The sequence below is a fragment of the Caloenas nicobarica genome, chromosome 20 (genome assembly GCF_036013445.1).
Source record: "Caloenas nicobarica isolate bCalNic1 chromosome 20, bCalNic1.hap1, whole genome shotgun sequence".
NCBI classification, from domain to species: domain Eukaryota; kingdom Metazoa; phylum Chordata; class Aves; order Columbiformes; family Columbidae; genus Caloenas; species Caloenas nicobarica.
Window position 1 is genome coordinate 5,297,446 of NC_088264.1, and position 14,721 is coordinate 5,312,166.

The 14,721-nt window shown below is 43.8% G+C and overlaps 1 protein-coding gene across 2 annotated transcripts in view; it reads right to left on the reverse strand.

Moving 5' to 3' along the window:
• Positions 1-14,721, reverse strand: part of ACBD6 (acyl-CoA binding domain containing 6) — an 82,042-nt gene that overhangs the window by 38,018 nt on the left and 29,303 nt on the right. For both annotated transcript variants that reach the window (XM_065649142.1, XM_065649143.1), the window contains exons 5-6: positions 10,144-10,249; positions 3,790-3,879 (exon numbers count right to left, since the gene is read on the reverse strand). In XM_065649142.1, coding sequence (XP_065505214.1) covers positions 3,790-3,879; positions 10,144-10,249 — 196 coding nt within the window. The remainder of the gene's footprint in view (positions 1-3,789; positions 3,880-10,143; positions 10,250-14,721) is intronic.

Below are 14,721 nucleotides of genomic sequence, written 5' to 3' on the forward strand. Positions count from 1 at the left end.
TTTTCTCTCTCTCATTGGACAATTACTATGCCACGGTGCCCTTCATCTTTTTTTAAAATGGCCCTAGCAATTTGTACACCTGCAATGCTCCCTGCATAGGATGAGTGATCACACGGGGCCTTTGCACCAGAGCACAGAATCCTCCTTTTCAAGCCGCTTTACTTGCCTTGCTCTTGCAGGAGGATGTGACCAGACTTAGACCCAGCCTCAGGAGCGCTCTTCCACCTAATAGCAGCACGAAAGCACTAACCCGTGCCTAAACTTCCCCCTAAACACACCGGAGGAGCTTCTCTGAGAGCTGGTTGAGCAGCACCTCGCGCCCGGGAGTGGAGCAGAGTTCTGCTGTCTCTTCCACGCCACCAGATACAGCTGAGGACAAGGAAAATCTCTGACCAGTCCAGCTCGCTGCTCCTGGCCTGGTGGACATCGAGGATGCCACGGCCCAGCTGCAGGAGAGCATGAAGCTGGGAGGCAATTCTACACGGCTGGTGATCCGTGCCTCCTCTGGCCCCAGAAAAACCTTCTTTCCAAGGAAGAAATCCCACCATGGGGGAAAAAGATTGTCCTTTGTTGCCCATCCTCTGCGAGGAAAACTTAATTCCTGTCTTCATATATTTTAAAGCTAGAAATGGATATTATAATCATCTTGCTGAGCTCCTTCAGAACTGTTATGTTATGAATATACTCCCCTTCATCACTCAATTAAAAACCTGCATTTTAGGCAAACAGCTCCAGTGGAAAGAGGCTGTTTTCAGACTAAGTCCCAAGCTCCAGGTTTTTCCAGCAGAGCTCCAAATTACCATACCACCACCCACTTCGAAATGGCCTCTGGCTCTGAACATTTAGGTAATTCAATTACACAAATGCCCCTTTTCAGCAAAGCAGAGAAGCCTGTTGCCTTTCTGTGTCCCCTTGCCCATGGCAATCCCTTACGCCTCTTTTTAAACGTGCTATTAGAGCTAATTATGAACCATTAGAGAACTCAGTGGCTGCAGCTTTTCGGTGACACTAGTGAACCACCTTATTTGAAACTGCAGTACCACTGTTGGAAACAAAAAGCTCAGGCGCTGGACCACTGCAGTGCAGGAGTGTGTGGTTATTTCCAGAATTAAAGCAGTTTGGAGCCCGCTACAGCAATGAGCGGAGCCAGGCGATGTCTCCTGCTGCTCCCAAGCTGTTTAACAACAAAGAGCAATAGCTCGACATCTGCAGAGCCTCTCCATCCAGAGACTGCAAGTGCTTCAAGAACAGACAGTACAAAGATAAGTAAAATAAGGCAGCAAAAAGTGACTAAGGCAAATCTACAGGCACAGTAAACTGGTAGGACTTGCTCCAGGTCACCCAGCAGAGCATCACCATCACCGTCTGCTTAGGGCAGCTAAATCCTCTAGCACACTCCAAGAGAGCCAAGATAGAAGAGCATTTATTGAAAAGGTAATGGAAGAGAGCATAAATCTGTCGTGCCGTTTGACTAACTTTTTAGAAGCATACTAAACCACAGGCAATTAAAACAAAAAAAGGTCTATAACGCTCCCCTCCTTCACTACCTGCTCATAACCTTCATAACCCCTGATTTAGTCTTTATCTCTTACGCTGCCTGCTGCAGGTGCTGCTGCAAAACTGAAGGAGACAGAGAAACACCTGGAGACCTGAGTGGCACGGAGCCTGTGATGGGACAGAAATAACAGTGGCACCCATTGACGTCACCAGAGATTCTCCTACACTTAACCCCCCGCTCTTTGTAGCCTACACATTAACTGCTGGTGCATTTGGTAACGTATAATAGCGTGTGCTACAGTGCTCATAACCTGTTACAAAGCCAGAATTTTTCCCCCTCTCTCCCTTTTTCTTCTGGTTGCTCTTAAAATTCCTCCTGCTCTTGCTGTGGATGTGAATTCTTAGAGGGTAAAGGTCAAAAATAATAAAAAAAAAGGAAATAAACATTAGGTCACAAAGCCTTGAAGTGTTACTGCAATTTATATATGGCGGAGAATAAAAATGTGTCTGCCTTCCCTGGGAACACACCTACGTGCAATCAGAGACCTTTATAAAAAATTCTCCTTTATTACCTTGGTGGGGAAAAAAAATAATTAAAAAAAAAATCAAAGATTGATTTTCTTTTTATAGCTATTATTAACCTTTTGTTACTGGCCAAAAATAATCTGGTTAGAAAATGTGCAATACATCAAAAAGGAAAAAAAAGAAAAGAAGAATTTAACAGAAAATTAATGTTTGGGAAGATGACTGTCCCTTCAGCCTTTTCTTCTAAGAATCAGACTTTACCCCCAAAGAAACGAGACAAGCAAGGAAGTGACTTTTCAGACTGCTCCCTGATTTCAAGGCAAAGCTGTTCGCGTGTGTATCCGACACATCGCTCACCAGCTCTGACTGAAAGGCGACAGCCTCGTCTGACAGTGGGGCTTGCAAAGCCCCCCCACTTGTACTGGCTTCACCGCCCTTCTTCTACGCAAGGAAAAACTCCTACAAAATCCATTACAACCAAAATCCCCGAGGTCTAAACATGAAGATACGTGTCTCACCAGCTACTGCATAACCACCCTTCCTAATACCCATCCCACCTGCTGTTCTTCCCAGGGAAGCACAAGACAGACTTTTAATTTTTACAACTATTTTGTGTGTCTAAACACCAACACAGCTATTTGTAGCCTGCGAACACTCTGGGTCTGCTGCAAAGCCTGCAGGTTGCAACCGCGCTGAAGGTCCATCTCTCACAAACCCCTGAAGCATCAATCACGAGGACGCTTAAGATCTCACAGGTAAGAGCGAGTAAATTTGTCAGCAGAAGTGGATCTATGTCCAAACAGAGCAGGAGAACAAAGCCAATAAGTGCCACGCTTGGTCAATCATAATTTAACAGAAATGTGTTAGATAATTATTTCCGAACATGACTGCATTTATGCAGGTCAGCCCTTCCTTACAACAAGCTGACAAAAGTGGGAGGGTTGACTCACGAGCACAGGCAAACTCGAGCTGGCTGGAATGAAACACTTGCAAAGCGGTTGCAGAGCCAGCACTGTTCGCAGCCTGGTCTATTAAGGTACTCCAAAACTGCTGCTGGTTAAGCACAGACGCCCCAAAACTGCTGCTGGTTAAGCTCTCAGACACATGGGCTGCAAACTGTGGTGGCTAAAAAGCCCCTTTATGTTGCGTTAAATCAAATTATGCTAAAAATAGTGACCCCCAAGGGAGTGAGGTGGGTACGTAGGGATGGAAATGATATAAACCATTTGACTTTACCCTTAAGTCAGCACTGACATCCTACCAGAACCGTCATGTGCCTACCACGCCGTGACCTGAAGCATCACATAACCGTGCAGGGTGCTCTGCCAAAACCAGGCATTTATCGGATGCTTTTCTGATAGGCAAAGCAGGATTCTCTTTCCATTAGTCCACACAGCTCTGCTAAGAGTGTACCGTTACAAATAACGCATTGGAGAATGCACTTTGTGTAGGAAGCTACCAAGCACCGCGTACGTGCAAAATCCTTCTTGCCATCAGTACCATGAGTCACATTGGAAGCAACAGCCAGGTGATCAAAAAACTCGGCCGCAGGGAGAACTTTCAGCAGGAACTGAAAAAGGCCCCTAACAATTATGTAGTTCATGCAACCAAGTTCTGTTATTTTTCCCAGGTTACCTTTTTGGATGTTCTTCTCTGTGGTAAACGCTCTGAGCGAACTTGCTAGGTGCTCTTGGAAGAATTCAGTTTCGTGCATTTGGTCAGGAGGGTATGTAACACACCAAATTCAACCTTTTATTCCTTTCTTACCTGGCTGTTAACGTCAGCGGCGTGCTGTAGCAGTACTGAAACCAGCTCCTTGTGTCCTCTGTCGCAGGCCCAGTGGAGCAGAGCCCGACCCTGCAACGAGGCGGAGAAAATTAACAAAGCCAGCCAGAAAAAAAGCACAATCACAGTCTTGCTATGAAGCATGGAGTACTGCTAACAAAACTAACACAGATGTATTTTAAAAAAAAATACCGATATTAGTATGTAACATACTATTACACCTGATTTGCACTTGCAGAAGAGTGCTAGAAATGTTAAAAGCAACACATAGTTCAATTTTTCATTAATTTAGCATCAAAACCATAAGCCAGTAAAAATTTAGAGTGGGAAAAAGCAGCAAAGCGTGAAAAGCAGGAGCCATAACATGATTTGTTTTCCTATATAGACTTGAGATTTTTGACATTTCTGACTGTTCTGGGAGCAAGACTCAACACAGTAAGATTTTCAATGCTGCCCAAGTCACCTGGACACCAAGTCCCCAAAAGCTCATTTCTGTGGCAGGTCCGAAACATTCAACCCAAGGGCTCTGCCTCTGCTGCTACAGAAGATTAAAACTGGGCAGGTCCAAGACATTTTATATGATCTATAAAAGATTTTATATATCAGCAACTCTAAAGAGAAAGGTAGCTCAAAGTAGTTTGAGATGGAAGGTTTTCTTCTTTGTTTCCTACATACACTTAGTAAATTAGACTTAGTGTCAGTCCCTCCTGATTTAGGATGGTGTGTGGCATGCTTGAGGGGAGATTCCTTGGAAATCCCCCTGCAGATAATCAAGAAATCATCCCCCAAGCTGCGACACCGTCAGACTGACCTGTGTTTTCCAATCCGCTACACAAAACAGTCGCAGACCTTCGGGGATGAAATCAGTTAAATTAGCCCACGCCTGGTTATAAATCTCCCGGCAGAGCAGTGGGGAACAAGGTGAGCAACTCATTTATCTGCTAATGGGAACCGTGAGCCAAATTTCCCGACCACGGTGCCAGAACAGCAGGAGAGGCAGAAGACACCTGCAACCGCGGCTCTTGCTGCTTCTGCTGGACGCTCTTGGGCAGGACAGCAGGGGTAGAACGTGATTTTGAGTAAGGAAACGTGATCTCGGACACAAGGCATTAAGCTTTTTAACACGCTTTTTGACCCAGCAAGTAATTAATTTTTGTAACACATAATTTTAATGTTACGCTAATTAACCTTGAATTAGAATAAATTTTCTGACAATGACTTTCTATGGAAGCACTGATGACATCCACGGGCCATTTCATGATTAATGTTCTTGCACTCAACACCACTATCGAAGTCTAAAAGGGGGAAAGAGCACAATTTAAAACCATTGGTAAACATGAAAAGATCTTTAATTCATGTTTAGCATCCTTAACTCTGGACTGGTAATTACTTAAGACTTAGGATTTCAGTTGGACAAATACCAACTTTTTTGTTGGTGCCACAGATATTTATTTCAAAAGAAATAAGCACTATTTGCAATACACGCAATAGCAATAAATCAACAGAAGATTTCAGTTTATTTATATATGTGTAGAGGAATAATATTGTAGTTACACAAGTGTAACTATTGTGCAATTACACCACAAAATAAAGGCATTTCTATCCTTTCTACGAAAATTCACGTTACAGATTAGTAGCTATAATATATTGGTTTGCATTTGTCTCTGGACAAGCCGAATCTCATTTTATTGATGCTGCGCTTGGCTGAGACCAATAAAGGAAAAAACAACAGTTTGGGCGAATCCTGCCAGCTCAGGGGTGCCGCAGCACCGTGCGGCCGGTCCCTTCCCACGACACTGGAAGGCAGGTTTGCTGCAGATGTTGCCTTTTGAACAAGACAAGGAGCTGAAGCCTGGTCATCTACAGTAATTAAAAATCTCCTTGTGCTATTTGCAGGAGTATGGATTTCAAGTCTTGGGCCAATTCCACTTTGGGTAATTACACTCTGCTTACCTATATATTTTCTCTGCAATTCTAAATGGATACAATATTTTCCAATTTGTGCCTTAAATGGCTCTGCATTGTAATTGCATGCTATTAAAAAGCTGACATGTCCCACCCAAGAAAACTCTGCATCCTTGCAGCATCCTACGTCCTAAGCAAAGGGTGTGAGGGACTTTGGAGACCTCCTGTGCAAGAGCCCACTGCTTGATGTCGAAATAAAAATACGTGCAGAAGGATCTTAACCTACTTACCGTGTAACAAAAAAAGCATTACTAAGAAACTTGTATTTAAAACAAGATAATATTCACTACTGTTTGCATGGTATCAGGCAAATTAAAATGCTCAGGAGTTCTGGCTAACGTACTTAGGCAGCTATACAGCTACAAAGTCCACTTGTTTCCTGTGTCTTCCTTAAAACAAACCTTAGCAATAAGACAAACTTAAACTGAATGTACAATCCAACCCTTTTGTTTAGCACAGATATAACCTGCGTATATTGAAAAATTCTTTAGTCCACACAGCTGCCGCTTTATATCAGCATATAACATGGGTTTGTGTGTTTAAATAACATGGCAGAAATATTAAGAGCCACAGACTGAGCTTTCCCCAAACGCTTCCCACATGACAATTTCATTAAGCAGTGAGAGACCCAAAGCAACGCAAATAATTTCCTAGAGGAAAGCACCACGGTAGTGAGGTCCTGACTAAATAAAACCAAACATCAAGGTGCTGCCTCCATGCAATTCAAGCACACAACAGTTGTCGCAGAAGTTACTTGAGAGGATGCATTTTCCCCTGCCTTTGAAGTATTTAATAAAAAAGCAGCATAAAAATAGCCTCAGTGCTCTAACCCTGCCTCTTAAATCTTCTGTGCTCTGCTTGGGTAGCCGCTGCCAGCTTGGCCAGCTCCTGCAGCAGTTGCTCAAGCCAACAGCACATCAATTCTGCTCGGCTCCAAGTCACAGGGTGTTCACAAACAAAGCACAGGACAGGGATTTGTCTCAGATACACTAAGTCTCAGCAGACAAACGGATGGGAATGATTTTCACATCAATTAGCCAGTGCAGAGAAAGAGGAGAACAAAGCCAAAGTGAATGGATGGGCTGCAATATCAAGCTCTACTTCTAGGCACGATGTTTGCAGCTGGCACGGCTGTACACCAGCGAGAGCCACGCTAACTCGTGGCGAGTGTTCTGTTACTAGTAATTAAGAAGAGATACATACAGAGCTGCTGCATCCCTCCCAGTGATAGCAAAAATAGTGAATGGGAGAGCAGCAGTTAACAATTTACACAGGTAAACTTCAGACCTGATTTGGAAGTCAATTACTTTCAAAGCTCTGAAACATTTGGGTCAATTTTTCTGACGGGAATAAGCCTGCACATCCATAAGCACAAGATCCTTCTTGATTTTTTCCCCCCCTGCCATTTCATTGGCAAGCTGGCACCGATTTGGCACTTGCTGTCTCAAAAGCAGGAGGATCGGTGACTAAGCGAGCATCATTTCAGATGCCTTTCATTAAAGTTTTGGCACAGGCTAAAATACTGCACACAGGTAACGTTTGTTTACTGGCATTTCTCCAACAATTTAAAAAAAAAACCCCAAACCTCTATCTATATCCTCCACGGCCCTTGTCACAAATGGCAAAAGCAACTAATCTATGCCTTTGAACAGTTTGTGGTTTGTTAAAAGTTGAAAAAAAATATTATTCTCAAAAAGGCTGCAAGCAATTCATGCAACCAGATCATGCCCACGGCAACTTCACAGCCACAGACTATTTTTCTTATTTCATTAGTCCTGCTGACATATGTAAGAGAAACGGGTTTAGTCTGTGCTGCTACCTCTAAGTGAATGCAAGCTACTCGTTGAACTCCGGGCAATTTAGATACAGTAAATGGAAGCCTGTACATGATTACTGTCATTAGATTCTTTGTTTAATTCTAAATTGAAGTTTATTATATCCAAACTGTTAGCAGGTACACTGGCTTGCATGCTGTACATGAAGATCTTTATTTTTTTAAATCTAGGGGAAGAGACCACTTATGCTTCAAAAGTTGCCAAGTACACCTATCTAAAACCAGGGACTTCTATTGCACTTTCTGAAATCCTTTTGCTTTGAGTAATTTGGCTTGTACCTATTTTACATTTTTATTCTTGATTTCTCTTCTCCTTTGCTAACTCATTTCAGGTTTGCACAAAACGAGGGGAGACAATTAGATACAGTACTAGTGCATCACGTGGAAATAAAATCTAAACACCTTACCACCTCAGTCAAGTCTTTATTGTAGAAGGCTGAGCAGTTTAACACGAGACTATTTGGTGCGTCAGGAGATTTTGTTCCATAACAAGTTAACTCTTTGTATGTGTCCCTGCTGCCATGTTAAATTTATGTGCACTTAAATCAAAGGACTGACAGCATGAGTTATATTCAGAGGGCTAGGGAAGGCATCTTTTGGATATGGTAGGATGTATTTATACAGTAACAATAAAATAGTTAATAAAAATGACAAGATTATGCTTGCATACACTTCACTCCACCAAAGGCTCGGTCTGGGCTATCTCTAGTCTAAAATGGGTTCTAAAACTTCAATCAACCTGCACGATATTGGAAAATAAGCTACACTCCAGACTATGAAGAACACATTTGGATACCGAACAACATTACTAATGGTTTCAGCTCCTCAACACAACAGGAAATAAATATTTTTCAGATTTTTCTGAAATTATATATATTTTTTTCTTGGACCAATTAGAGTCAAGCCTAGGTAAGCCTAAAAAAAAGGGTTCTTTCTTCCCTGTTTGAGCATTTGCTGGGATAATAAAAAAAATATCACTGAGACTGTGAGAATTTAATCTATGGTGGAATTTTGCACCAGTGGGATCCTTCCATGAGCACAGACAGGCAGGGTTTTCAGTATCCTAACTGTGCTGAAGCAATTCCATACTCCGCAACAGTCACGTGCTAATACCTGTTAGTTCTGATACGGGTCTTCTCTTACATCAGAGGCTCATGGATAATTCCCAAAGAGGATGGCACCTGGCTCTAAGTATTTATATTGGTAAAGCACAAAAATATTTCAACCTGTCTTTCACCATTTTTTTTTTAAACATTTATTTGGCTGAAAACAAGCACATTTGTTGCTTAAACACAAAGGAAGGTACGAGCTTCTGAACGCTGCTATGAAAGAGCAGCTTGCCAGTAGAAACGAAGCAAGGCTAACATGTTACTACACACTTATTGCAAGTGTGTGATCCCCAAAATGAGATTTTATTAATGAAAGGACTCCAGCTGTGTTCTGGGGGACTGCCCTGGACATTTATTTCTGTAACCTGTGACCAGCAGCAGGAGGGATGGAGCTCAGCAATGGCACCATTGCAGCAACTGTGTGGCACACGACAAGTTTCAGTTCATTGCATTTATGATGTGAAATTCCAACCTTGATCGTGAACACCCTTCCCTCCTCTCTGAAAATTAATTCACATGAATTCCTGATTAATAATAAAAGGCTTTGCCATCAGCATTCAGAGCCCCAGCCGGGGCTGTCATGGCTCAGAGGGCAGAAATCTGCTCAGAGCTACGGGAGAACCCAACTGAATTTGCGGCGTCTCAGTCTATGAATGTGTAAGCACTTCATCTGTTCACCAAAACCACAATGTGCTGGAAAGCAGCGGGCAGAAGTAGCTGTACATCCAACAGGTCACAAGCAGGGCTAGGTGGCAGTACACAGGCATTGAAACTATGGCCATAAAGCTGGGACTGCGACGGTTCCTGATGGATGAACAGGAAACTGTCCGCTCCAAAAGTTTACTTTTATCAAGAAAAGGATCAGGCCAGTTCACAATTTTAGACACTTATCTTTTTTCTTGAGGTTTCTGGCAATGCCTGTGTTATCTCCCCATGGGGAAATGCCATTTTGAGTCTGATGAGCAGAGACAGACTGGACAATGTCGCTGTTTTTGTGAAGCTGGAAAGCCGGTGTCGCTCATTTGCCTGCCACCTGAAAATGATGAAAAGTTGATGGCACAGCAGAAATCCTGCTTCACCGGAGTTAATCGGTCAAAAAAGCCATTTCCCTCACTTCCTACTTCTGACCACGTTTCATGCACAAGGTAAGGAAAGGGGGGTATTTAGAAGATCTTATTCTGCTGGCATTGCTGAAAATAACATAGAAAGTAAGTTTCCAACATACTACAGCATCACAGTTAGTACATCTACACTACCAGGAATTCAGTGGAAAGCCTTTTTCGAATAGATTATCTCTGTCTCAATGACCAAATGTTTGTCCAACTGTTGTAGCACCTTGTTATAAAAATCCTAACCAGTGAATTTTGAGAAGAAGTTGCCCTGAATTAATACTCAAAGCAGTTAAAAGATTGATGGTCTTCTCCATACCTCCTCATCTGTGACATTCACATCCACTTTTTTTGATCGAATGGCTTTGGTTACATAGTCAATGTTGTTTTCTCTGCAGTAATCAAAAATGTTCTTGTCCTCTTCCCTATTCAAGAAACAAAAACAGAAGAAGTACCACATTATTGAACAAAGGCCACATGCACAGCATATACTCTAACTTTGCTACAGACATTTTAATAGTATCACTGGACTGAAACAGATATCTAGTATTGTATGTGCAGAATAACATGGGTTTTTTTCCAAGGTAAGAGACAGAAGATCCCACCTCCTAGAAAACAAAGGGTTTTTTTAAACAATAGTATGCCAGGGCAAAAATCAGCTTGCTCCCGTGAACTGGCACAGGAAGCCCGTACAGTTCTCCAGCAAAACCCGCGTTCAAGTTCTGGTATAAACCACTGCAATCCCACAGAAGATAAAGGCTAAAGCTGCTCTTCTCCCTACTATACAAACACATAACAGCCACTCTGGGTGAGAGCGAAGGCCCTTTCAGTGCCATCCGTCTCCGGCAGAGCCCACTAATGATGGCTTGCAGGAAAAACCAGAAGAAACAGGACACACACAAATCAACCTGTCTCCAGTTAGATCCTCCCAGCTTCAGAAACTCGGTGGCTTCAGGATTTCTGTAGCTAGAGGCTGCATCCAGATGAGCACATTTATCAGTGTCTTCCAGGTCCTTTTTCCACACTGTTCTGCTCTTTAACCCATTCATACTCTCGGCCTCTCTAAAGGACAAACCCTACAGCTTAGTGTTCTGTGTGTGAAGGGCTGAACAGTGGGCAAGTACTTTCTTGGTGGCTTTAAAACAGGTGCCTGACATTATTGGGCACTCTTTGGCAAGTAATTGCTCAGGGATTTGTGGAAGGGAGGTTGTGTTGCTCTTGGCCTTTTGAACATGAGAGAAGAGTCTCTGCAATGCAATGGGGCAGTTTGAGGAGAATTGATCCCCCGGTGCTAAAAGGCAACAGTTGTCCTCCCATTCATCTGCACTGCTCTTGAACCTCACAGGCTGAAGAACAGAGCAAGGAAAAGTAGAATATAAACATTTATAACGTTCCTGAGCAATGGGTTACAAAGAAAAAAAAGGATGCTTTTCGACCTGCAGTCCCAACAAAGATGAGGATACCAATGCCACCAACACCATGTCCCCTGCTCCTGTCAGGACAGGCAGAGCTCCATGACACAACATTGACTTAATCTTTTATTGTGACATACTCAGCTTACTACGTGACACTGTTCTTCAGATCCCAAGCACCTTTTTTTTTTTTCCTTCCTCGTTGCCAGCAAAAGGTGGGAAGAAAGCGCTGATGTTCATCTCCAGCAGTAGCGTGCTGCTTTCTCTGAAGTTGTTCCTCTGACCTCGCTCTATCAGTAGTGGCGTTTCGCACATCATCCCTACTCTTTGTTCACAAGCAGTCCCTTTTTGCACACCTGAGTTGTACATCTCTAGTAAAGAGCCAGGTGCCACACAATATTTCCCACTCCACATATAGGCCCAGGGACGCGACACAAGTCTCTGAGTTTCTTAAGCGGCCTCCTGCGAACCCGTTTGTTAGAGATTTTGTCCGTACACTACACACAAGCTCCTGGGAAACAGATCGCTGCACGCTATAGAGGCAATTACATTGAATTCTGGGGGAAAAAAAAAAAAAAAAAGAATCTCATGGTAGGATTAGACAAGGCAAAAGCTTCTATTGTGTGAGATGGAGCTTGACAGATTCATGATGGAGGTTATGGGACATGCCTGCCCCTACTAGCAAGGGCTGACCTGATACACTGGGCAGCCCCTCCAGTCCCACCTCGTTAGTCCAACCACTCAAACGTCCTTGGCTGCCAAAACCAGCCTTTTGGGTCAAGCTGCTACTCAGTAATCACCAATCCTCCTACCACAGCCTCCCGACAAGACTTCTACAGTCCTTTCCCGAGGATATTATTGTCTGTAAGGGGGAAATGACCTGACATAGCTATTTGGATATGATTTAGCTTTTCTGGAATAACCACCTCTGCAAATGGTCTATACATTCCCCTTTCCAAAAAAACACTTTTCTTTCAGAAGTCTCCACCATGGAATTAATCCAGAACAGCAATTTCCCCACCTGAACATAAGGTTTTGGGAAATTTTGTCTCTCTACTCGGCATTTATTTTTCAATAAACTGCTCCTCTGCCCCTGATGCCCCCTTTAAAAAAATTAGCATATATTATCTCCAACTTTTCTATAAATATTAACAAGAAGAAACGAGCCTTTTCCTAAATAGATTCAAGGGAAGTCCATACTGTCATAATGAAACATTTTACCTGCAAACAAAACAGCCATATGAAGCTCTAGACATTTAAACCATTCTGATCTAGTCATGTGCCAAATTCAGGAAGGGAAATTAAGAAAAGAGCTCAGAGGAGTTAAAACCAGATTTCTGGAGGGACCAATACAAGGCAAAAAGCTCCACTTGAATGGTGTGAATAGAACAAAGACAAGTTACTGTTATTTGCTGACTTTGCATTCAAAACCACACAGCACAAATAAGAAACATAGCTTAAAAACCTTGCAAGACAGATGTTTTTCCCCCCTTTATTTCATGTGTGTATGCGTACATACTGAATAACTCCTCCACTGTAGTAGCTACGAGAAAAAGGACGCGGTGCTTTCATCAGACCAGTTCCTAGCAGGCATTTGCACTGCACATAAAACTGGGAAGAGTCAACAACAAGGCCCAGAAATCAGTAGCAACAGTCTGAAACTAGACGGAAGTACATCAAAAGTACAAAAGTGACACTGCAAATACATCACTTAGATGTTACAGGAGTGGGGAACCCATAGCATTTCTATCAGTATTTTTTAGAAAAAACAAACAAACCTCAATTTAAGTAAAAATACAGCATTCAAGACATTTTCAGATGGGAAAGACTGTGAAACTCAATCTAAGGGAGATGCGTAAAAATATTTAAAACCTGTAGCTAAAAGGAAGACACTGATGTAATTCTGCATTTCACACAATCTGACATGGAAACAAGCAGCAGCTCTTCTTGTTGAGCTAAGAAGGAGTCTCCAAGTCAGTGACAACTTGACGGTCAGGAAAGGCAGGGAACGTGTTTATACCTATTTCCTGAGGAAGGCCAGAATCTTATCTTCTCCCTCGCTGACACATGTTCAATGCCCAAAGCCATTTCCTTCTGTTCTCCCGCATTCCCAGTAAGAGATGCTAACCCTGATTCAACCTCCAGCTACAGCATCCCTGTTGCCTGCAGGTAACACATGGGCAGCTTTTTCCACCCTCGGATAAAAGGCTGTGGAAGGAGTTAAACCCAGCCACCCCTCCCCAGGCTTGGAAGGCTCCAGAAGCCTTCAGACTCCGTCTGAAACACGTGTTGAGACGACAGTTTTTGAACAGCTCACGGGAGAGATCTGCTGCCAGTTAAGCAGGCTTCACTTCCTTCTTACCTGGAGCGCTGCAAACCTCCTTGCTTTCCAAATTGCCATGAAAAAGGGGCACAGAAGAGACCTGAAATTCAAATATTCTACCCGCGCACATAGAGCATCCTCCAGATTTGTCCTGTCCCCTTTTCCCCCCTCCCTTGCAGGTTACCTCCAGCACAAAGCTCTACCCAGAGGGCTGCCAGTGGCTGCTGCTTTGGGTGTCCTCTCCCCTTTTTCCGAGGCTGGTCCAAGCCACATCCCAGCGGCCCCAGGTGCCACTAACAGGTGGCTTTGCCCTCCTGGTTGGCGCGGTGCTGCCGAGCGAGGGGGAGCGCGGTGGAGCGGAGCCAGAGGCGTGCGGGGAGCCCGGAGACACTCGCAACACTCACCGCTTATGTCAAGGCCCTCGGCCCCCAAGGGACCCATTTTCACATAATCTATAATTATCTCTTCGCTTTAATCGCCTCGTCACTTCTGAGGCTCTCCTGGGCACAGGAAGAGGAAAAGCTCATTAACTGAACCTTTTCTCCTCTCTCCAGCCACCCATAGCTTTTAATTGCTTGGTGTTGTTATTATCTATCAGTGCAACTGGGATCATTTTCATAAGAAAGGGTGGTGGGAGGGAGGGAGGCAGGAGCGGGTCCCTGAGGTATGCACCACAGACAAACCTTTGCTTTCTCAATTATTTATGCCAGCTGAGGTTTTACAAGCTGAATAAATCCATAACTCAAGTTTATTTTGAGCCGGCAGGCTGTCCCGGGGGAAGTGTTGCCCACTTGCCGGCACACTCGCATGCCGTCCTCCGAGAGCAGCCGGGACATAGCGAGACATGTGTCATCCAATTCCCCACCCTCTGCCGCACGCACTTTGGTAGATTAGCAGCAGCACCGGAGCGGAGTCGGCCGTGCAAATCCCAAATAGGAGCTGCCACCGAAGGATGGGCTCTCCCAAAGGGAAGATAGGTCTGAGCCAAGCCGCCCCTTTGCACAACAAAGCCAAGCCCCGAGGGTCACCGCTCCGGGGACAATAGAAAGGGGGAAAGCAATAAACTTGGCAATCATCTTGAAGTCAGGGACTTGTTGGCTAAAGATCACCAGAAGAGCATCCATTTCTAAATAACGCTGACCCGCAAAAACCCAAACGTCAG